Here is a 20,544-nt window from a genome sequence, read left to right on the forward strand (position 1 = left end):
GATTATCACACGGTTTAAGGAAGGTGGGACTGGATCTCACACGAACACGTCAGAATTTCCTCTGTATCGCAGAAAACCTGGCTTCGCTGCACCTGTTTCGCAAGTCTGAGGCCAGCTTGCTACGAGTCAAATTTGTGTACTGCGAAGTTTTCCTGTCTTCCGGGATACCACTGGCTTACTTGCCAACGCCGAGTCAAACAGTCTTGAGTTCGTGAGGAAGAGACGCACAGTAAAACGGACGAGTCTCGGTAAGTTTAAAGAGGAGCCGTCAGAATGAATGAATGACAGCAGTGGTTCTCCAGCTCAGCTGCACACACTGGACCTTTAAAAAAAGTGTTTATCAGCGAGTTTGGGACAGCGCCGTGAGTGTAATTTGGGTGGAGGTGTTGCGTTACGATTCCTGTTACTAATTCCTGTTATTAATAGTGAACGAGTCAAATCGGTGAACGAACTCAACTGGCGCAGTTTTTAATCCGCAGTTTTTAAACAACACATTCTGTACCTTTTCGTGTGAATGCTGCTGTACATTACAGATGAAACAATATTTTAGATTTGTTTGCTGAAAATGGTTCATGCGTGCGGTACATTTTGTTTTCTTTTAGGATGTTTTCTTGTCTGTGATTTAGTTCATTTGTAGCCGGTATTTTGTAGTGCTTTGATATTACGAGTGATCAAATGTATTATAGACAGTTGCTTTTAGGGGGTGAAAATCCTGTATTCAAAGCCGAGCAAATTCTTGGTTTTATCGGTAGCTGGGAGCAATCGGTGCTCCGGCTATTTTCTTCTTCCTCAGCTTTCCTGAAGTCCGTAAACCACAAGAAGCAGCTCTCCATAGGCGCTAACAGTTGTGTTTTTGGATATTCCACCTCCCCAAACCAGTTACTGAGGGATGATTTTAAGCTTATTTTGTCGCTCTCACACTCCTGCTAATTAAGGTTCGGAGCAGATTGTATGGTTCATTGCCCCCAGTGATTATTAACCTCCTTGAACACCACCATTAAATAAATGTTGGCCGGCGAACTCCACCCATCGTTGTGTCTTTAGAGGGTGGGGACGCTGATATGTTTGGCTCGTGGTGGGTTCTGTGTGGGGGTTTTATTTTTTCCTTCATTTCCTTTTCTCGTGCCACTGCTCGGCTCTTTTCCCTGGCCCTCGTGCCGCTTGGAAGGTCCATGCCGAGCGGAGCGAATATTGAACGTATGATTAGTGTCAGCTGTTTCAGACAGCAACAAATCATTGCAAGGTCTTTGGGACAGTTCTCATGCCCCTAGACCTGTGGGCTGTGGGAACTTGGTGATTTTTATCCCATTTCTGTGCGTGTGCTAAGAAATGCACAAAATGTAAATACCTACCTGTGTTTGCCAAGCAAATTTGTGTTCTCAGAGCTAAAGGGTAAATGGATGCAAATACTGGTGCAAATGCAGTTATTGGCATAACCACCGTGGGCTTTAGTATGTGTCTTCCGGTCTCCTTCTGTACATCTGCTGTACACTAGCCCCGCTGATCTCTGCTATGCAGTCTTACCAAGCCCTGGTTCTTTTCTTAATTACGTAGCTCCTACCCTGCCACGTTCCCAAGTCCCTACCCTTTCTCCAAATAGTATGGGCCTCCCTTATTTGTACAACTACAGGCCTGCACATATACACTCGGTCATGCTCTGTGAACGTGCATTCTCCGCCGCATGTTGCTCACGCGTCTTGACGACTGCAGCGAGCGTTGTTGACGATTGTTGTATTCCGTTGACTTTAGGCGTTGCCGCGGTTCTGCTGTCCCATAGCTGTAGCTGGCCCCTGGAAGGAGGCAAGGGTCCAAGGGGTTGAGATGGTGCAGACCATGGAGATGATCAACGTGTCCTTCCTGACGGACGTGGAGCGGGAGTTGATCTTGGAGGTGCTGCGCAGGGATGAAGAACTGAGACGACTGGAGGAACAGCGGGTGAAGTGGGTGCCTCCTGTAGTACAGGGTCCTATGTGATTGGTTCCCACATTCAGGCAGGGGGTCCCATGCCACACCCCCTTTTTGTGTTTTCTTCATAATTCTTTCTTTATTCTCTTTCTAGAGCTGGGACTAGGAACTACTTATCCAATTCCATCTGGCAGTTCACTCAGACATCAGTGCAATATTGCATTATACTCCATATATTTTCAAGTTAAACAAGTTAGATTTTGTTTTTCCTTTTTTTTCCCCCTTTCAGTTAGGTCTCTTTGGAAGTGCGCTATATTGTCACTGATGTAATTTAGCTTTTCTAAAGCATTGCTGATACGTCCAGGAAGCTGAAGGTGGAGTTCTTGGACATCAAGAGAAAAGGGGCGAAGCGCACTGATGGGAGTTACAGTGAGCACAGCTGTGGTCGCTGCCAGGAGCCCCTGGGACGCCTGGCGACCAGTAACCAGTGCCCAGCGTGTAAACACCAGGTGTGCCAAACCTGCCGCTCAATCCGAGCCAACGCATCCTGGGTGTGCACTGTTTGTGCCAAGGAGGCGTGAGTATTCCCACCTGCCACATACCCGGTCCCCCTGGCTTAGTCCAAAAGCTCATCATTCAGAGACACGGTGGCCTGGAAAATCAGGCCCTTGGCTAAGTGGAAAAAGTTAATGTTTAATTAAAGCCCTGCTTTCAATGTTTCGCCCTTTGCAGAGAACTAAAGAAAAGCACAGGGGACTGGTTCTTTGACCAAAGAGTTAACCGCTTCTCCAGTGCCCCTGGACACGACCTAGTGCGAGTTTCCCTCAGGAAGAGGCCTGCAAGTGAGTTCAGGAAACAGATGAATGAAATCGCGATAGAGGCGTCTGAATTCCCTTTTCCTTTAGCGAGACAAAAGTGAGGTAGAAGAGGGAGTTTTTACTGATCTTTTACAGTTTTTACTGATCTTGTCATCACTCCAGTGTAATTTTAGTCAATTCCTCTTTCTGAAATGTGTGTGGGGCCGAGTAGTGAAGAAGCGCGAGACTACAGGAGAGGTCCTGCTGAACAGTGCCGAGTTAAACTCCAGTCTGCCTGGACCTGTGCCCCGACCCAGACTGAAAGACCTTGCTGTGGGAAACAGTAGGTATGTCAACAGTAGGTTTGGTAGTAAGCAATAATCGTGATCCTATCAATAACAAAAAACAGAGATCAGAGTAATTTCCGGAATGAATAATGGTTATTGTAAAATGCAGTCCATACAAACAATGTAGATGAAGATCTTGGTTTTGACATGTTCCTTTAAATATCTTATTGTAGCTACAGCATAAATGCAGTAATACCTGATGTAAAAACAGCAAAGCACATAATACAAAATATATGAATATATTTGTTTGAAAGTGCTCATTAAACTCCAGATGCCCCAACAAATACAAAACAAAAATAATTTAAAAATCTGTTTCAGCAAGGTATTAAATAAAACAAGAAATGGAAACACCAAAAAAACAAAAACAAAAACAAAAAACACTGCCAAAATAAATATCCAATTAACATAACATGTACTGCCAATATCCAGTGCCAAAAGTGTCAGTGGTAATGCACCAGTTGGAGGGTGGGGGAGGTATCCTCACCTGCAGTTAGAGAATACAGTAATGGGCAGCAGGCACTCAGAAAAAAGTAACTTCAGGATTAAAATAATCTGTAAAAGGTATTCAGGTAATAAAAATTAAGAAACAATTGTGTTACTCTTATAAATATATAATGCAATCTAAAATGCAGCCTAAACAAACAATGTAGACAATGGCCTCTGTTTTGATCTGTTCGTTTAAATATCTGATTGTATCAATAGTGATTATGCAATATAGTAATACCAAGATTAATCTGAAATAAATAAAAATGAGAAAATAAACGTTTCAGCATTGAAAATAATATAAAGACAGAAACAAAACCACCAAAAAGATTTCCGTGATGGATATATGATTTACATAATACTCCCAATCTTCAATATGCCATATCTGTCTGGACATTGTAGGACTTAAAATAGTCCCACACGCACTGAGATGCCCCCTGACAGAGGTCACCCAGTCAGTTGGTGGTACTGCAGCACTGTTGTGCTTGTCCTGCTTGCAGCCCGTCCAGCGAGCGCCTGGCGCGCGGCACCACAGACTCAGCTGAGAAGGCCAGCCTGAGCAGCAGTGGCCGCACAGACACGGACTCGCTCCACAGCAGCCCATCAGGGCACAGGTTAAGCCTCTTATACAGCCACCGAAGACGTGCCTGTCGCCGTATTCGGCAGCACTAAGTGCTTTAAGACAAGACTTCAGGTCTTTTTTTTTTTCTCTTTAGGAAAGCAGACGAGGTGAACAAGTCCAGTCCCGCGGGCTCCACTGCGTCCAGCGTGGCCCCACTCACTAAGACCCACAGCCGTTCTGGATCCACTGCTAGCACTGAGACTGTGCGTGCGAGTGTGTTCACTGTAGTCATACTTCCAGTTCATTTCAACTGCCTCAAAGTGTCACAGTCTAGACCTAAAAAGTTCCTTCATTATTAATGTCGCATGATCACACTGATTTTACACACAACTGATTACCAAGCCTTTAATGAGGTGATCGTTACATAAGAAAACTATAAACACAACATTACTGATCATTATCCTCTATTTCATCTTTTCTCTGTTGCTGCATAACTTCACTTATTTATTCTCTCTTTCATTCTAATTCTCATGCGCTCTCTCTTTTTCTCACTCTCTCTCTACCTTCTTTCTATGTCCCCTTTTCTCTTTCACTCTCTCGGTACATCTCTGACTTAAGTCTTCACTAATTCATCACATTAACGTGTGCTCGGACTCCTTAAATGATGTCGATGGGCTTTTCAAGAAGAGTGTCAGAAGAGTGCACAAAATCTCAGGTAATGTCTTCTCTAGAATGAAAGAGAACGTGAACATCTGTCATCATCTTCATGCTCAAATTAAAATGCAACAGTGCCCAACCTTTCAATCAATGAATTGTGTGTAATCTATAAAAATTATGAATTTCAATCAGTTAATTTTGAAAAGGGCCTGAAGGAGAAATGCTGCCAAATTTCTCATAACTGAACAGATTCTACAATATTTAGTGTGCTTCAGCATCGCTAATAAGAGGAATGAAATATGTCCTCCTCAGAGCTCAGTGTAAACATGAGATGGAGGAGAGGTGAGCACTGGTACAGGGGAAACTGTGGTTTTTCACTTCCACAGCAGGACGGTTTAGTGGCACAGCTCTGGTAAACAGCTTCACTTTATCAAGAAAACGTTAATAGGCTGATGAGGAACTGCACTGGAAGAAACCAATTTAAAGATTTTTTTTTAAAATATCACTCGATAGATAACAGAGAGCTTAGGATGTAGATTGTGCTTTACTCCTGACCTAGGAGTCCAGAGCTCTTCCCTCTTCTGTATTGCAGGTGTCTCAAGAAATAAGTTAGAAAGGGTTGGTAAATTTGAGGATTGATAATGGGCTTAATAGTAATAATAAAAATAATTTATTTTATTTTCTTTAAAGTAGGGCAGTGGTTATCGACATTCTCTCTTCTTGTCATCAGTACTGGATCCCATTGTTTTTGTGCGTGGTTTTGTTTTTTGTTTTTTTACACTTAGATTTTAAGCCAACCTCTGTAATGGATTTACGTAAGGATGCAACAGAGGACACAGGAGTCTCGATGGGAGACAGAAGCAAATCAGTTCCAGGTCTCAATGTTGTGAGTTTGCTTCTCTGACTTCTACAAACAAATGTTTCCAACTTTTTCCTTTAAAGAGCTCCTCCCATCTGCGCATCTTTCTCAAGTAAAATCTGAAAATCATTCTGTTGCATGCAGTATTTCACAAAACATCAGATCTTCAAATGAGTTCCATGTTAGTTCTACTGCTCTTTCTCCAGGAGGAAGAGGAGGAAGAAGAGGAGGATATTGACAACTTGGTCAACATTCACAGAAGGACAGTGGGCAACAGTGCATACAGTCTAAATAGCTCCAGGGTAAATACTGAGTTCTGTTTACTGTAGTTCTTCTATAGAAACTCTAGTCATAAATCAAGCTTGAATGTTCTCGCCCTCTTGCAGAGCACATTGGGCAGTATGATGAGTGTGTACAGCGAGGCAGGGGATTATGACACAGTAGATGTGAGTGGGGACATCGTCTTCTCCCTACGCTATGACGAGGGGACTCAGAGTCTGGCTGTCCTGGTCAAAGAGTGTCACGGGCTGGCTTACGCTGACCCTGTCAAAATGAAGTGCAACCCGTGAGTGATTGTCACCAAGCAGCGCACGCGTTGTTTCCTTTCCATTGTTAAGCACTGTTAGCATCTACAGTTCTTATTATGTGCAAGTGATTATGAATGTGGCTAGGGACCCCAGCAGAGGAAGTTCTGTACTCTGAGCCAGAATCATTTCCAGCCGTATAACCTACTTTTAGATGCTCCGGTTCCAGAAGGAAAAGTACTCAGTTGTGTAGATGGGGTAGACACCCCATGCAAGAATGCTGAAGAGAACTCTTCTTGTCCCACACTATAGATATGTCAAGTGTTACCTTCTCCCAGACAAGTCTCGTCAGAGCAAGAAGAAAACTGCTGTCAAACGAAACACCATCAACCCCAGTTACAATGAAACTCTAAAGGTGCATCCTCATGTATTTGCTCCGGTCTATTCTTGTTTTGTTTTTTTTAAGAACTTGTGTACTATGATTTGTCATATTGTGTGTAACTAAAAGAAACAACACCTGACAAAACTATTACAAATTAGTTCCATTTACCAAGCCTTTGTGGAGTAATGTGGTTAATTTTGCAGTATATAAAAAGTATATGATATCAGGTAAAAACCTGACACGTAGATGTGGCCACACACCCTTGACAACTAGGTGTGCTAGGTAACCGGTACTTAAAACCATGCATGCAGTGACCTCTGGCATCCCATTGCACTGATATTCACGCCAACGACAAGTACACTGTTATCTATGCACGTGACTCATACAAATATTGATTCATATGATTGCATTCTTTTTAATCCACATGGGTAAATAGTGCATGTAATTCAAACCCCAAGTCTATAAGCCATTCAGTGTAAACAATCACCTTGTGGGGACACATCTCGACATTCCCATTACGCCCTTCCTCACCCTAGATTACCCTGTGTACACCTCCCTCCCTGGTTTGATGTTTTTTGTTCTCTCCTCCAGTACTCCATCAGCCGCTCCCAGCTGTCGACTCGCACACTCCAGCTCTCCGTCTGGCACTACGACCGCTTCAGCCACAACGCTTTCCTCGGGGAGGTGGAGGTTCTGCTCGACTGCCATGACATTGACTCAGGCCATGAAGAATGCGTGACCCTCAGGGGAAAGGTACGAGAACATGGCCCCTGACCAGCTTCTTCCGCAGTTCATCTCTGTCTGTCTCTTCCGCGGGAGAAGAGGGGAAAACGCTTCATGCTCCGAGTCACATTTTTTGTTGCTTCACAGATTTGCCACTTTAACAAAGTTTCTGTCTGTATTAAGTGTGCAGTTGTGTTAAGTAATTAGCATCTGTTTTTTGCAGGTAGCCAGCTCCTCGGCGAAGTCTGCTTTTGCCCAGTACAAAGGGGAACTGGTGATTTCCTTAAAGTATGTGTCAGAGATTGAGAAACCCTCACAAAAGCAACGAGGTAAGAGAATGTTATGGGATCTAAGGAAACAAAAAAAACAAAAACTCCATTGTTCTAGTTAGAAAGTGAGAAGTAATCTTAGCTCACTCTGTCCCTTCCCAGGCAGAAAAGCCAAAGCAGAAGACAGTGGAGAGCTGCATGTGCTAATAAAGGAGGCAAAGAATCTGTCTGCAGTGAAAGCAGGAGGAACCTCCGATTCCTTTGTAAAAGGGTGTGCTGAACAATCCAATTTTATTAACATTTTCCTGACCTGTTACACAAGTTCTGTTTTCAAAGCGCGTTTTCCATTTCTCATTCCTCATGGGGTTATTGTCCAGGTATCTGTTATCATCCAAGGGCAAGTCGACAAAGAAGAAGACACAAGTGGTCAAGAAAACATTGAACCCACACTACAACCACACATTTGTGCACAAGGAGCTGAGTCTGGAACAGCTAAAGGGCATGTGTCTGGAGCTCACCATCTGGGATCAAGAGGCCATGTCCAGCAACGACTTCCTGGGGGGAGTCCGTCTGAGCTCCGGGGCAGGTGAGTTCCGAGGATGTTTTAGCTGTGCCACACGTGTTCTACTTTTGCTTTCATCCACATCCTGGCCTATTGCATCAGCAAGTACTGGCAAAAGCTTTTTATATTACAGCATTTTCTACATATTTATATTCATATTCCCATTCATGTTCCACATAATATTGCAGTTCATTCAGTATTATGGAAAAGGGCCACTTCAAACATTGATTTTAATTTGATGTTTGCCTGCAGTCCATTTGAAGGAGGGTAAAAAGGAGTGGGTTGCTGACTCTACTGGAGAGGAAGTGTCTCTGTGGCAGAAGATGATGCAGTTCCCAGACTCGTGGGCAGAGGGCACTCTCCAACTGCGATCGTCCATGGGCAAGGCCAAGTAAGGACACGGAGCAAGACATATTGGATACCTTTCAGTTCCCTGAATGGAATTCAGCACTATATAAGAAAGAATTCAAACACTATATAAATTACCACTTAAATTTTAAAATGAAACTTTTTTTTTATTTTGCATATTTGTAAATCTTTGTTTTAAAAAATAAATGTACATTTCATTATGAAAAGTACAAACTCAAGGTAGATTAACTAGACAATCTTTTATCTTACGCAGTAGTATTTATTCACTATTTTCTATAAAATTAAGTAGTAAAAAAAACAAAACAAAACTGAAAGACAATGTATATATGGCAATTATTTACTGTCTAATAGCATAGTTGTTAGTGGCTATAGCTTCTGGCCATACTAAGCACCTCTCAAATAATATATACAAAGTGCACTAAATAAATATTAAATTACATGTTCCATCATCTGTTGTCTGTTCTGTAGGCTGGGAATTTTGAAATACCTTGACACCTAAAAAGTTTAATAAACATAACCCATTATAAACTTACTAAATAAATCACTTACTAAAAGTCTACCCACATATACTGACGTTGACACCACAGTCAAGATAATGATTTATTGCGTATGAAAACAACAATAACTAATCATTTAATGTAGTATTTCTACAAAGCACAGCTTTGCTAGTTGTGTCCTCTCTTGTGCCGAGTGCTGGTGTGGCCCATTCTGAGCTTAGTCACAGAGGTCTCTGTTTACCTCCAGCCTCTCTTGCTCCTCCTCCGTGAGTAGGTACTCCTCAATGTAAGAATATAGTTCCTCCGACGTCGTGGGATTGACGAAACGTTCCCGATCTAACCCCATTTCATCCACCAGCACCATAGTGAAGTAGGACCGGCTGATCTGAAGAGCCTGCCTGTTATTCAGATGCACACACATGTGCGAAAGCGCATTACAGTTTTATCTTTATCAGAGTGGCTGGAGACTGCACAGAGAAACTGGGAACTGGGATGTCGGAGGAAGCATAGGTGAGTAGTGGAACCTGGCAAGAGCAGCAATAGATGTCATCACGCTCACCTGAGACCCTCTATAACCTCAGCCTCTAGGTACTGCCCTTTTATCCGGCCCACTTCTTTCGGTGGAGTGCCTAACAGCTCAATCACTGTCACATGGCGAAGGTCCAGACCACATGATGCTGTCTAAAAGAGTGGATGGTGGCATAGTTTCTGTTATGAGTAATTGTAATAGTATTTCTATTTCATAAAGTCTGTGATGAGGTGATTGGGACCAGTATTATGGTGGTGACCGACCTGTATCATGATATTCTGAAGCTTGTAGTACTGGTCAGTTACGCTTGGGGTGGACACAATAAGAAGTCTCCTCTTCTCATAGAACTGGTCAAGCAGGGCCCCAGCTGACCTGACATCAGTTTTTATCTCCATCACTATAATTAAGGCACAGAGAAAAAGGCACACACTTTTCAAAAGAGATTAAATACAAACATTAGTCATTTCCTTGTATAACTGTTTTCCACTGTACTCATTCAATAACCATATGAGTGACTGAGTTAGCGCTGGGCTGACTCGTCAACGTAACCAGCGTGATCGATTACAAATAAATCAATTCATCGATTTGGCGCGTCGCTATGAAGCAAGATGACTGTGCCCAAAGCATGGATTCCCCCAAAGAACAAGCTACAGCTAAAAAACAAAAACAAAAAAACAACTCGTCCACGATCGTCAAAATCGTATTTTGGTCGCATACTGTATACCGAGTTGGGTCCCAGTCAAACAGCGATTATGTAGTAGGCGATTTGGACAGAGCCTTTGTCTTCCTTTTGTCGCCTCGTACCGTTGTTAACATCGTCGCCTGTCTTCCCTTAGTCATAACTGTCTGTTTGTTCTCCTTTGTTTCTTCTTTTGGCCGCTGGTTTTTCTAAAGTTTGTTTCGCTGTGAGTGAGTATTCATGCCATGACTATCCAAATTTGAAGCCTTTAGCCGGTCATTTATTGCCCAATGGTGCTACCTGGGGGATCTTGACGCGTGTTTGTGGTGAACATGAGGTCCAACAGACTCGACATTCGACAAACAAGACCTATTTTATTTAAGTCGTGAGTTACAGCTGCTATCTGAAAATTATAATAAACAAATAAACAAACAAAACAAAATAAATAAAAAATTAGACAAAAACATAACTAGAGTACAGCCGAAGACCACAAACATAATCAAAGAAACGGCTCCTACAATTAGTAGGTAAACGTTCATATGCTGTTGCTGTTCATGTCTACGCGCTTAAGTATTGCGGACCGCTTTGTATTTGTTTCTATTTGTCTCAACTTCTTTTTACTTTCGGTTCCATTAAACGGTTTTGTTTGAAAACCTCGACTCGCGTTTGCATCCTGTTTTTAAGAGATGGTGGAGATATTAAAATGAGCCAAGTATCGTATTTATATTTGATGAGACAAGTAATTGATATTTATTTTGGGTAAGTTGTTATATTAAGCGAGAAATGCAGACATTCCCTAGACTGTACAGTCTATGTCTCAAGTCTGTCTGGATAATTTAAACAGTGTGAAATGGTGATGAGGTAAACAAGTTATGCCGCTATTACCAGGCATATAACAGAGCAGCAGAATTAAGTTTCTCAGGCAGGCTTGGTCATTGCTTATGCCAGGTACTCACTGACACAGTCGGAGGCTTGGTCGGACCAGTTACGGTTCAGCAGGCACACTCGGGTAGCCACGCCACTTCTCTCATAGCCAGCATCACAGTGGTACTCGCACACAGCTCCGTAATTATTCCCGTCAGAAGAGCAGCTCAGGTATCCATGCAGGGGGGCCTTTAACACTGGACATCTCTTCACTGGGGGAGACCAGAAATGCAATCTGTGACAGTGCGTTTAAGAGCTAAAGTTGTGTCTCTTATGCGGTTCATGAGATTGAAGCATCAGCCCTGTTTTCGCTTACATACCTTCAACACGCACTGTGAATTTGCAGGAGGCCATGTTGCGGGCCTGGTCATATACCTTATAGCGAATGACATGTTCTCCCTCGCTAAATTCTGAATTGGATTCTTGTCCATTTCGAAAGAGCCTAGGAAGGAATGAAAATGTTTCAGTTCATGGGTCCCTTGTTTGCAAATGAGAGAGGATAGCTTTTTACAACAATTGTAGAATACATACTGTAGCGATCTTTCAGCAGTATCTGTGGCAACAGGACGATCCCAGGACACTGTGACAGTGAGTTTTCCTGGTTCTGCTACCTTCACTCTGGACAAAGGACATTTCAGTTTGGGAGGCTCATGATCTGAAACAATCGGAAGTTTGATGGATCATTAACAACAGTTTTCCCCCTTCATAACCCATAAGAACACTGAAGAAAATAATCTCTCATGGTGCAAAAAAAAAAAATCCATAATGCTATTATACCACTGTTAAATATTTTTGAGTTGCATTCTCTTGGACAGATGAAAAGGAAACACACACACTCAATTTAAATATATAGCAGTAACTGACTGTTTAAAACAATCATGTACAATTCTGCTACTATTACAGCATGTTTATCACTGGAAGGATAATCATATCTAAAGTCTCCATATGTAGCACAACCTATACCTGCACAGGTTGGCTCTGCTCCACTCCAGGTCCCTCCCTCCCGGCAAACACGATAGTGGTCCCCTTCAATCTGGTAGCCCTGAAAGCATGTGTAGTCACACCTGGAGTCAACCACAAAGCCTTTGTTGCAGCTGTAGGTACCATGCTCGACCAGAGGTAGCACATGGCAGCGCACCTCTGAGGGAATGAGAAACACGGAGATCATTTCAGAGGCCTGTCATTACCGAAACTACTTACTGAAACTGTCATTAGTTTTCAAGTAAGCTTTGGATATAAAATGTAAAATAGCTTATGTTTGGCTACAAACGGACATTTCTGTGACACAGCTCACAGGAAGCAACATTTCCTTGTACGTTTTGGCTTATACTCCGCTTACTTCGGCAGTGAGCTGTTCCGGACCAGCGGCGGTTGGCCATGCATTGCACGGATGATCGACCCAGCAGTTTATACCCCCGGTCACAAGACAATAGGCAGCGTGTGGCCAGTGAGCTCCTACTATTCCCCCCACGGGGCGAGGAGCATGTCAGCTCCCCGTTGGATAGTTTCAATGAATGACACCACTGCGGATCTACCAGAAAAATGGACTTAAATCAGGTTCTAACATGTCCAAAATAAAACAGTTGCAGTCATCTGTGTCATTCTTATTAAAAACAGTGTGACATTACAATAAAATCCATCAAGGGTATTTGACAATGGATAAACAAGCCCTTCTAGACAGCAACGTTTTAAAAAATACTTGAATGTTTGTTTTTCTGGCTCCTTCTTGTTACTTACGCTTATAGTCCAGCTCTGGGGTGTAATGGTCCACATGCTCAGCCTCATGATGGCTGTGATGATGCGTTGTCCCTGGGCCTGTGAGCAAATCATATATTTTGTCAGACCTCTGTACGTTAAAAAAAACCCACACACATTAGAAATCAGCTGAGCTTTTATTAATTTGAATGGTTTTTTATTCGGTATTTTTCTTATTCTGTATGAAACAGACATCGTTCCCTAAATCTCACAGTCGTGAGCCTTAATTTACAATATGTAGACACATCGATTATAGGATCAAGGAAGGCCTAGACTCCCAAATACTGACTGTATTTCCTGCATGCTGAGGAGCTTTGCACCATAGGGTCAGACTGAAGAAACTAATTATATACACTAAACCTGCATTATCCATTCAGAGCTTCAAAGCATTGAGTATTGGCCAGAAAGCCCTGGTTTCTGCTACATCATCAGTATTCTGTGGACTGAAAAATGAAATGGAAGAACTACATTTGGGAACCACATTCACCATCATCGTTCTTTCCTCAAATAGACTTTATATTGTTTCATGTACAATATGAAGTGCCAAAGCTTTGAGGACCGTGATGGTATTCTGGTGCAAGTGAAAATACAATAGGTACATTATCTGGAGAATACCATCTTGCTTTGTTGTCAAGCTGAAATTTGTAAAGTTTCCAAAAACTTTATTTTTGGTAGTTAACCCTAACAAAAACAAAAATACATTCTCTGAAATTATCTAGTGTACTGCAAATAAAACTATCAAAGATTTCCTCTGTAACTTTGGCAATATCACAGACAAAATGCACACACACCGTCATTTCCTACACGTTCTGTTAGAACTAATGGGTGAGTGCTTCCAGCAGTGTCATTTTTCTGGGCAAAGCTCCTGGAAGGTTTTGTTTAAAACAGTGTCTGTCTTTGTCCATTCAGTTGTCTTTGCTAACATTTTGAGAAACCTAGATTTTCTCTTATTTCACTTTTCAAATCTCAGTCAATTAAACTGTTAGGCAATTTAACTCAAGATCATTTACCCATTGATTTAAACGAAGGAAAATCCTGATCACAGCCACATAGCTATTAACTTACAGGACAAACAGTAAATCCTATGTAGCTACTGTAGTGTAAATGTCCAAATTGCATCATCCCCTAATTATTCTACCAACTTCAACACACATATCTGTACCCAACATATGAGGTCAAATTAATGAGTATCTGACAATCCTTCACAATTTCTAAAAGGAATAAATCAAGACAAAGTATTCAGATGCCTTTTCATAGATGAAAGACTTAGAATGTGCACTGCAGGCAAACTTAAACAGTTAAAAGAATCTTTACTTGGACTGTGACAGATTAAAACTTGTCTGAACAAAGAGCAAGAAAGAATTCAATGACCAAAAGACTGAATAAGTCAGAGATTGCTCCAACCAAAGTTGTGTACAGATGGAGTCTGTGTGAGTAACAAAAAATATAGAAAGGAACAGACTTCAGCTTAGCACAAATACCCCATGCCAGTTTTCCATGTTCTCAAAGCAACTGGAAACATACAGCTGTCTGATGACTGTGTGGTTGTAAAATACCGAGACTCTGACACAGTCTGGATCAGTAATACAAATCACTCCAATGCACTGGTCTACTTTACCTGAAAATTATGGCTTAATTTTGAAGGCACAAATCAGCTGCTTACATTAAAATGTGCATTCATCAACTGCAACACATTTGTAGTTGTGATTTCTTGGTCTATTCAATACAATATACAGATTGCTATTTGCTTGTTTCCTCTTCTGTGTTATGGTCTTTACTTTAAAGTGTAATTGGCCATCTTCAAAAGGCCAGTTTAGGCTCTGTCACAGCTGATCTGTGCCCACACTACGTCAGCCTGATGGAAGCCACTAGGCTTAACTACAAAAGTTAAGGTTTCAATAATATGGTGCACATTAATTAAAAATAACTTAAAACAAGCACCATGGTGTTATGCAGCAGATTCTGTTCATTTTTACAATTCATAACTTCTACTTGTAAGATGTACCCTTCTACTTTTGGTATGATAATTAAAAAAAAACAAAAACAAAACAAAACAAAAAAAAAAACATTGCTGGTTTTTCAAATAAAAGGTCAGGATTTATATATTTGCTGTTTGCTTGGTAGTATAAGCATGATGTTTCTTTTCAGAAATCAGAAAAGACAGAATCATTTCCTGAAGCTCTATACGAGAAACAGCAGCCAAATACACGAGAGTCTGACAGATGGGGTTTGTGTATCAGTAGGTGAAAGAAAAAGTAGTAAATTGCATCCAGGGTTTTTTGGCCAAAAGTGTTAAAACGATCATACTCATTATTGACACTGAAATATCTAAGGCGTTAGTATCCATTTCCACTGGCCACGTAGAGGATAAAAGTTTAGATCGCATTTTTAATCACTGACTCCTCATCCCTTCTGTCAAAATGGACAGATAAAAAACAGCACAGCAGTTTTTTTTTTTAGTGCGGCAGAAGTAGGATATTTCCCAATTCCCCAAATTCATAGCCAAGCACACGAATACGCTTAACTGAAGCCAACGTCCCCGTCCCACCCCTCATCTATGAGCGAGTCCGTTTCATCTGTTTTACATCCCGTTTTAAATATTTGATAGATAAGAATTCCGCAGTAGTTTCTTTCAGTGGGCCTGGTTTACTGCGCATAAACCTTTAAATGTACCTTACCTTCATTGTTCAGTCCCAGAACTCGACATAACAATTCAAAAAGTAGAACAGCGTGAAAGTTTGCCATCGTGTCTTTCCAGCGGTGTCGGGGTAAAGAAGGGTGCAAAACACCGATGCAATCACAAGGCAGGAGAGACACTGTGCTCGAGACGAGGGGGTAAGCTGTATGCGCAGGATGATGCACGCGCGACGCGTCTCACGGGCTGCAACGCGGAGCTCTCCTCGTGCACGCGCGACGCGCCTCGCGGGCTGCAGCGCCGCGCTCTCCTCGCGCGGCGTACCGTCTAACGGGGAACGTTTGGCGCTAATGCTGCTGATTTATTAACAAATAAAAGAGATCCATATCTAGACTCGTAGTTCTCCCCTTCACTACAGTTTATACACCGATTACAACAATAACGTGGATATATTAAATTATATAATGATAAGTATAGTTTAAAGGGCGTGAAACCCCACACATGCCAAGTCCTGAATGGACAATTCAAAGTTGTTTTCCTTTGTAGCTTCAAATTCTAGTACCAAGACTTCAGTGAGGAATATTTTAATAACATCGTCTAGGACAACATACGTTAACTGTTTCCTTTGTCGCATTTTTTATGTTTCTCTGATTGCACAACGCTAAATGAATATAAAACATTGTCTTAAGAGACACGCAAGATGCTTGCTACTTTGTTCTACTGGGTTTGCGTTCACTTGCAACTAGGCTACAAAATTCAACACCGTAAACTTTGTCCTTTCTTCTCTTTGTCCCCCCCAAATCTTTACGAAGTGATCTTTTTCCTTCACGCCGGAAAGTAAGTCCTTGATTACTTACGCCATTTCCTTCCCACTCGCGTCGGCAACAAAAAAAAAAGTTTTCCAGCACGAAAAAGCCAGAAGTTTTCCTCTCCCTCTGAACACCAAAAAAAATCTAGCCAGTCGCCTGCACATCTAGGTTTAAACCCCGAAATGTCTCCTCCATCAAGAAGGCTGCAGACCAAACCCGTGATAACGTGCCTGAAGACATTTCTGATATCTTACAGTCTAATATTTTGGGTAAGTTTCACGTACGCTAAGCCTGTGAAAGCGCGGCGTTATTAGTTGAACAGTTAGCCAGCTTGCTAGTTAGCTTAGCTCACACTCGCACTCCAGTGTGTGGACAACAATAAGGCAAAGCTGTGTTAGCAGCTATGGAGAGACGGATCGTTTACTGTTTGGGGTTATGTTTAACGTTTTTTTTTCTTCTAACGTCTGAATAAAAAATGTACAGTTTAGTTTTATCTGTTTTAAATCTCACTAATGTTAGGGAGCGTATGATGGAAAAATTTGCCCTTTGTGTCTTATGTTTTTTTTTCCCGTCTTTGTTTTGCTGCCACAAAGTAGTAAACCAACAGGTGGGAACTTATTAGGTTTGTTAAAACCTATATGATATGGAAAACGGTTGTAGCCAGCTAATATTTCGCATACTGTACAGTCAAGAGAGCAATGAAGCGTCAGAAAACTAACGGACGGCATATTTTCTTCCCTTCAGCTCAATACTACCTCGTTGCTGTGTAGTCCAGATTTGTTTTTATGCTATAGTGAAATGCATACTGACAAATGGCCTCTAATAGAAAGGCAGTTTTCAAAAAAAGTTAGATGATGTATATCAAACGTGGCATTATAAGTTCAAAGTTCACTACCGCAGTTTTATTTATTTATTGCTCTGTGCAGTAACTCGCACCATGCCAGATGGTTTAAAGAAGGTTTCATCCCGGCACAGTGCAGACAGTCACGTAAACAATGTGTAGATTAATTCGGGCGCTTGGATTTGTTTCACACTACAGTAGTAAAAGATTAATGTTCTAGAACAATATTGGCAACCACAACTACAATTTTCCCCCCCAGCAAAACTAAATGCAGTGCAGCAGGGGTGTCAGTAAGGAGGGGACAGGACACAGGCCCTAAATCATCAAGCATAGACAAATGGAAAGGATAGAGGAGTGTTTCTAATTATTTTTGCTTTTTTCCCACCTTAGTTCACAGGGGTGATCCTGCTGGCAGTGGGCGTATGGGGAAAAGTTAGTTTGGAGTCCTATCTCTCCCTGGCCTCAGACAAGAGCACCAATGCACCATATGTCCTCATTGGCACAGGCGCTACTATCGTCATCTTTGGCCTGTTTGGTTGCTTTGCTACCTGCCGTGGCAGTCCGTGGATGCTGAAACTGGTCAGTTGCAAAATAATAAGAAAAAGTGCTACAGATTTCATGGAGATGGAAGGATGATGTTATTTAAAAAGACACTTTTTAATAATGTTGAGAGAAGGGGAGGGTAAAATTAATTTGTTTTTTAAAAAATTCTAACTTATTATACAGTATGTCTGTGAGACTGATACTTTATATTTTAACTTGTATTCACTAGTTGAAGCTGGAGTGGTGCACTTCCAATAAATATTTCCACTGACATCACCATTGTTTTTGCTTCATTTTGCAGTATGCCATGTTCCTGACTCTGGTGTTCCTGGCTGAACTCGTGTCGGGCATTTCAGGCTTTGTTTTCAGACATGAGGTGGTAACGTGTTAGTTCGTGAATATCTGCACATCTCTGATCTGAAAGGCTTCTGATTCTTATGCTTATTTTCTCCCATAGATCAAGGCTATACTTAAAGACGCCTACATAAAGGCTGAGAAAAACTACAATTCTACCGACATCAGAAGCAAAGCAGTGGATTCCATCCAGAGAACTGTAAGGGTGTTGTGTGTCTGTGTTTCGCTCAAGCAAAAAAAAAATAAATCACCAGATCTTACTGAGGATCACACTGTGTTTTCACTTTGTCATTTACAAATCTTTTTTTAAGCAGTTGTTTGTTAGCTTTGAACTGTAGCAAATCTCCTTATCGTAGCGTGCAGGTGCTCTTTAATATTCATGTTCTATGGGGAGCCCTGCTGGAATGGCTGCTCTGCTGTAGATACCTGTTGTGATGTGCATGAGAATCTTTGCAGTATCTGAATAATTTGTCTACTGAACCCTGTGATCCTGTGACCAGTAATGGTGTTCTTCTGATTTATGTAGCTGAAATGCTGTGGAGCGTTTAACTACACTAGCTGGAGCAATACAAATTACTTTAAAAAGAATGGCATTCCTGAAAGCTGTTGTATGACTGTGGGTAACTGCACCATTGAAAAGCTCAAAGATCTCAAGTTGGCTGAGACGGTGGTCTACAACCAGGTGAGATTAGAGCCTCCAGTCTGTACACATGGACCAAATGATTACTGTTATTAATCAGGATCATTTGATGTTGAATTTAACACAACATTAGAAAATAAAATAACTTTTTTATTGATTTCATTTAGTTTTTTAAGATTATTTTCATTTTTGGCCTAGGGCTGCTTTTCTTTGGTGACGACTATGTTGGAGGCTAATTTGGGAATCATTGCTGGGATATCTTTTGGAATAGCATTCTTCCAGGTAAAAAAAAAAAAAAAAAAAAGAAAGTATTCATAAAATTTAACCTAAATAATTACTGTGACTAGGAACCTGGAAGGGTGCATGCTAGTCTACCAGGCTGGTGCCATCTTTGTGATTGGGAGATACTTGTGTTCTAGTGCAAATTAGAAGTCAAATGAATTCGCAATTGTTGAATAGTAAACTTTAATTAACACTTGTTTACTGTGAATACTTTGTGTATCTGTTTGACTTCCTTCACAGCTTATTGGCGTGTTCTTGGCATGCTGCCTGTCTCGCTACATTACCAACAACCAATATGAAATGGTTTGAGTCTCAGGTTTGTGCGTGTGTAATCCTCTTCCTTGGCATAATGCTTCCATTATAGTAGCAAATGGCATTGTAATTATTTAACCATGAATATAGATGTTTTTGTGGTACCACAAATTACATTGATGATGGGAAATGGCTCCAATTCTCTTAGTTGTTGTTTTTTTTGTCATTCTTTAGTTTGTCTGTTCTGATTTTGTGCTATTTCTGTCTGTCTGTAGGGTGCAGACATGAGGACATTGTCCAAGATGGTATCTGACACAAAGGGAACCCATGTAGTTTTAGTACTGTGTGCCTGTGCTTTATAAAATTCATTTCATTTTAGAAAATCATCCAGCTGCTTTTTAAAAAGAGTGTTGGTTGGTGGCAATTAGGTGAAAGGGAAGACATTCCCATATTAGATAAGGGATAATATCTTTTCAGTTGTGATGCCATTATGTGCATTTTGGGGAGTGTAAATGTAAATTACATGCAGATTCACAGAATGATGTAGGATGTGCAAGTTTGAGCCATTGCTAAAACATCTGTAACCATTGACTGGTGCAACAAAAGGTGAACACGTTGACCAAGTTATGACTTAGTGTTGAAATTTAGCATTTAGTGTAAATTCATAAGGTTTACACAGTTTCAAAAACTGAAAATTGTACTTAATGTTATCGGTAGTTTAAAGGAAGTTGATGGAGACCAATTTAGATGACATAAGCATGTGGAAATACAATATTTCTTTGTAAGCCTGTATCTCATTACATATAGTAATGCCTTGCAAATATTGAGCTTGGCAACTCTCAAGAATCAGTGTGTAGCATTGATGTTGAAACTGACTACAGAAATGCTACAATGCTTGACCTGGTGTATCAGAATGAGAATAGTAGAGTATGATGTGTATACATTAGTTTTGTGAATTAACAAATTATTTACTGTGGATAATCTGAAATTGCACACTCCCTGCAACTCATGACCAAGATCTAAATAGCTGGGCTCATTCTCATTCCACATTTACTCCTGTACCATTAGAGTTCTGTTTGTGTGTAACTATGATATGATAAAATAGTTTTTCTGTTTTTTTTCTTCTCCTTTGAGACACTGGTATTTCTTCCAAGAACTACAGTGTGCTTTGTCATGCTTGAATGACTGCGGTCACTACATTTTATTGTTATATATTGTATGTTTGTATGAGTTAACCTGGAAAGCATGTACACATTTGTAGCTAGTGAAAATACAGTGTTAATAGCTTATTCAATTGTGCAAACTGTCAAATGCTTAAAAAAAAAAATAAAGTAATGTTAATTATTTTACTGGACTGAAATCAAT

The 20,544-nt window shown here is 41.0% G+C and overlaps 3 protein-coding genes across 6 annotated transcripts; 2 read left to right on the forward strand and 1 right to left on the reverse strand.

Moving 5' to 3' along the window:
* The first annotated feature begins 73 nt into the window (after positions 1-73).
* On the forward strand, positions 74-8,883 carry sytl4 (synaptotagmin-like 4). Of its 3 annotated transcripts, XM_035532290.1 has the most exons (17): positions 77-248; positions 1,750-1,940; positions 2,270-2,482; positions 2,638-2,747; positions 2,935-3,049; positions 4,033-4,146; positions 4,249-4,357; positions 4,713-4,809; positions 5,537-5,637; positions 5,817-5,912; positions 5,997-6,175; positions 6,447-6,549; positions 7,108-7,269; positions 7,463-7,568; positions 7,671-7,779; positions 7,886-8,094; positions 8,323-8,883. In XM_035532290.1, exons 2-17 carry the CDS (start codon positions 1,822-1,824, stop codon positions 8,463-8,465), a joined length of 2,085 nt encoding a protein of 694 aa, XP_035388183.1. In that variant the 5' UTR covers positions 77-248; positions 1,750-1,821; the 3' UTR covers positions 8,466-8,883. The 3 variants fall into 3 exon arrangements, with proteins under 3 accessions (XP_026878377.2, XP_026878375.2, XP_035388183.1); XM_027022576.2 differs by having other exon boundaries at positions 74-248; positions 7,886-8,394; XM_027022574.2 differs by having other exon boundaries at positions 74-248; positions 1,778-1,940; positions 7,886-8,394.
* Positions 8,560-15,702, reverse strand: srpx2 (sushi-repeat containing protein X-linked 2). 2 transcript variants are annotated; one of them, XM_027022578.2, is made up of 11 exons: positions 15,502-15,702; positions 12,806-12,883; positions 12,408-12,599; positions 12,032-12,208; positions 11,600-11,723; positions 11,389-11,510; positions 11,101-11,280; positions 9,729-9,862; positions 9,496-9,617; positions 9,178-9,334; positions 8,560-8,934 (listed from the first exon to the last, which is right to left on the reverse strand). In XM_027022578.2, exons 1-11 carry the CDS (start codon positions 15,566-15,568, stop codon positions 8,869-8,871), a joined length of 1,419 nt encoding a protein of 472 aa, XP_026878379.2. In that variant the 5' UTR covers positions 15,569-15,702; the 3' UTR covers positions 8,560-8,868. The 2 variants fall into 2 exon arrangements, with proteins under 2 accessions (XP_026878379.2, XP_026878380.2); XM_027022579.2 differs by having other exon boundaries at positions 8,560-9,334.
* Positions 15,703-16,336: 634 nt separating this feature from the next.
* On the forward strand, positions 16,337-20,533 carry tspan7 (tetraspanin 7). The gene is made up of 8 exons (XM_027022565.2): positions 16,337-16,536; positions 17,499-17,687; positions 17,953-18,027; positions 18,109-18,204; positions 18,532-18,687; positions 18,844-18,927; positions 19,168-19,243; positions 19,455-20,533. Exons 1-7 carry the CDS (start codon positions 16,450-16,452, stop codon positions 19,234-19,236), a joined length of 756 nt encoding a protein of 251 aa, XP_026878366.1. The 5' UTR covers positions 16,337-16,449; the 3' UTR covers positions 19,237-19,243; positions 19,455-20,533.
* The last annotated feature ends 11 nt before the right edge of the window (positions 20,534-20,544 follow it).

Source organism: Electrophorus electricus, chromosome 12 (genome assembly GCF_013358815.1).
Source record: "Electrophorus electricus isolate fEleEle1 chromosome 12, fEleEle1.pri, whole genome shotgun sequence".
NCBI classification, from domain to species: domain Eukaryota; kingdom Metazoa; phylum Chordata; class Actinopteri; order Gymnotiformes; family Gymnotidae; genus Electrophorus; species Electrophorus electricus.

What these genes read in the sequence shown, in the direction of transcription:
- sytl4 (XM_027022576.2), top strand. Translation starts at nt 1,822, where the DNA reads ATGGTGCAGACCATGGAGATGATCAACGTGTCCTTCCTGACGGACGTG. An exon ending in AGCAGCCCATCAGGGCACAG is followed by an intron (nt 4,147 to 4,248) that starts GTTAAGCCTCTT and finishes TTTTCTCTTTAG; the next exon opens with GAAAGCAGACGAGGTGAACA. An exon ending in GCGTGACCCTCAGGGGAAAG is followed by an intron (nt 7,270 to 7,462) that starts GTACGAGAACAT and finishes TGTTTTTTGCAG; the next exon opens with GTAGCCAGCTCCTCGGCGAA.
- srpx2 (XM_027022578.2), bottom strand. Translation starts at nt 15,568, where the DNA reads ATGGCAAACTTTCACGCTGTTCTACTTTTTGAATTGTTATGTCGAGTT. An exon ending in TCTGGGACTGAACAATGAAG is followed by an intron (nt 12,884 to 15,501) that starts GTAAGGTACATT and finishes ATTTGCTCACAG; the next exon opens with GCCCAGGGACAACGCATCAT. An exon ending in CCCAGAGCTGGACTATAAGC is followed by an intron (nt 12,600 to 12,805) that starts GTAAGTAACAAG and finishes TTTTTCTGGTAG; the next exon opens with ATCCGCAGTGGTGTCATTCA.
- tspan7 (XM_027022565.2), top strand. Translation starts at nt 16,450, where the DNA reads ATGTCTCCTCCATCAAGAAGGCTGCAGACCAAACCCGTGATAACGTGC. An exon ending in CTTACAGTCTAATATTTTGG is followed by an intron (nt 16,537 to 17,498) that starts GTAAGTTTCACG and finishes TTCCCACCTTAG; the next exon opens with TTCACAGGGGTGATCCTGCT. An exon ending in TGGATTCCATCCAGAGAACT is followed by an intron (nt 18,205 to 18,531) that starts GTAAGGGTGTTG and finishes TGATTTATGTAG; the next exon opens with CTGAAATGCTGTGGAGCGTT.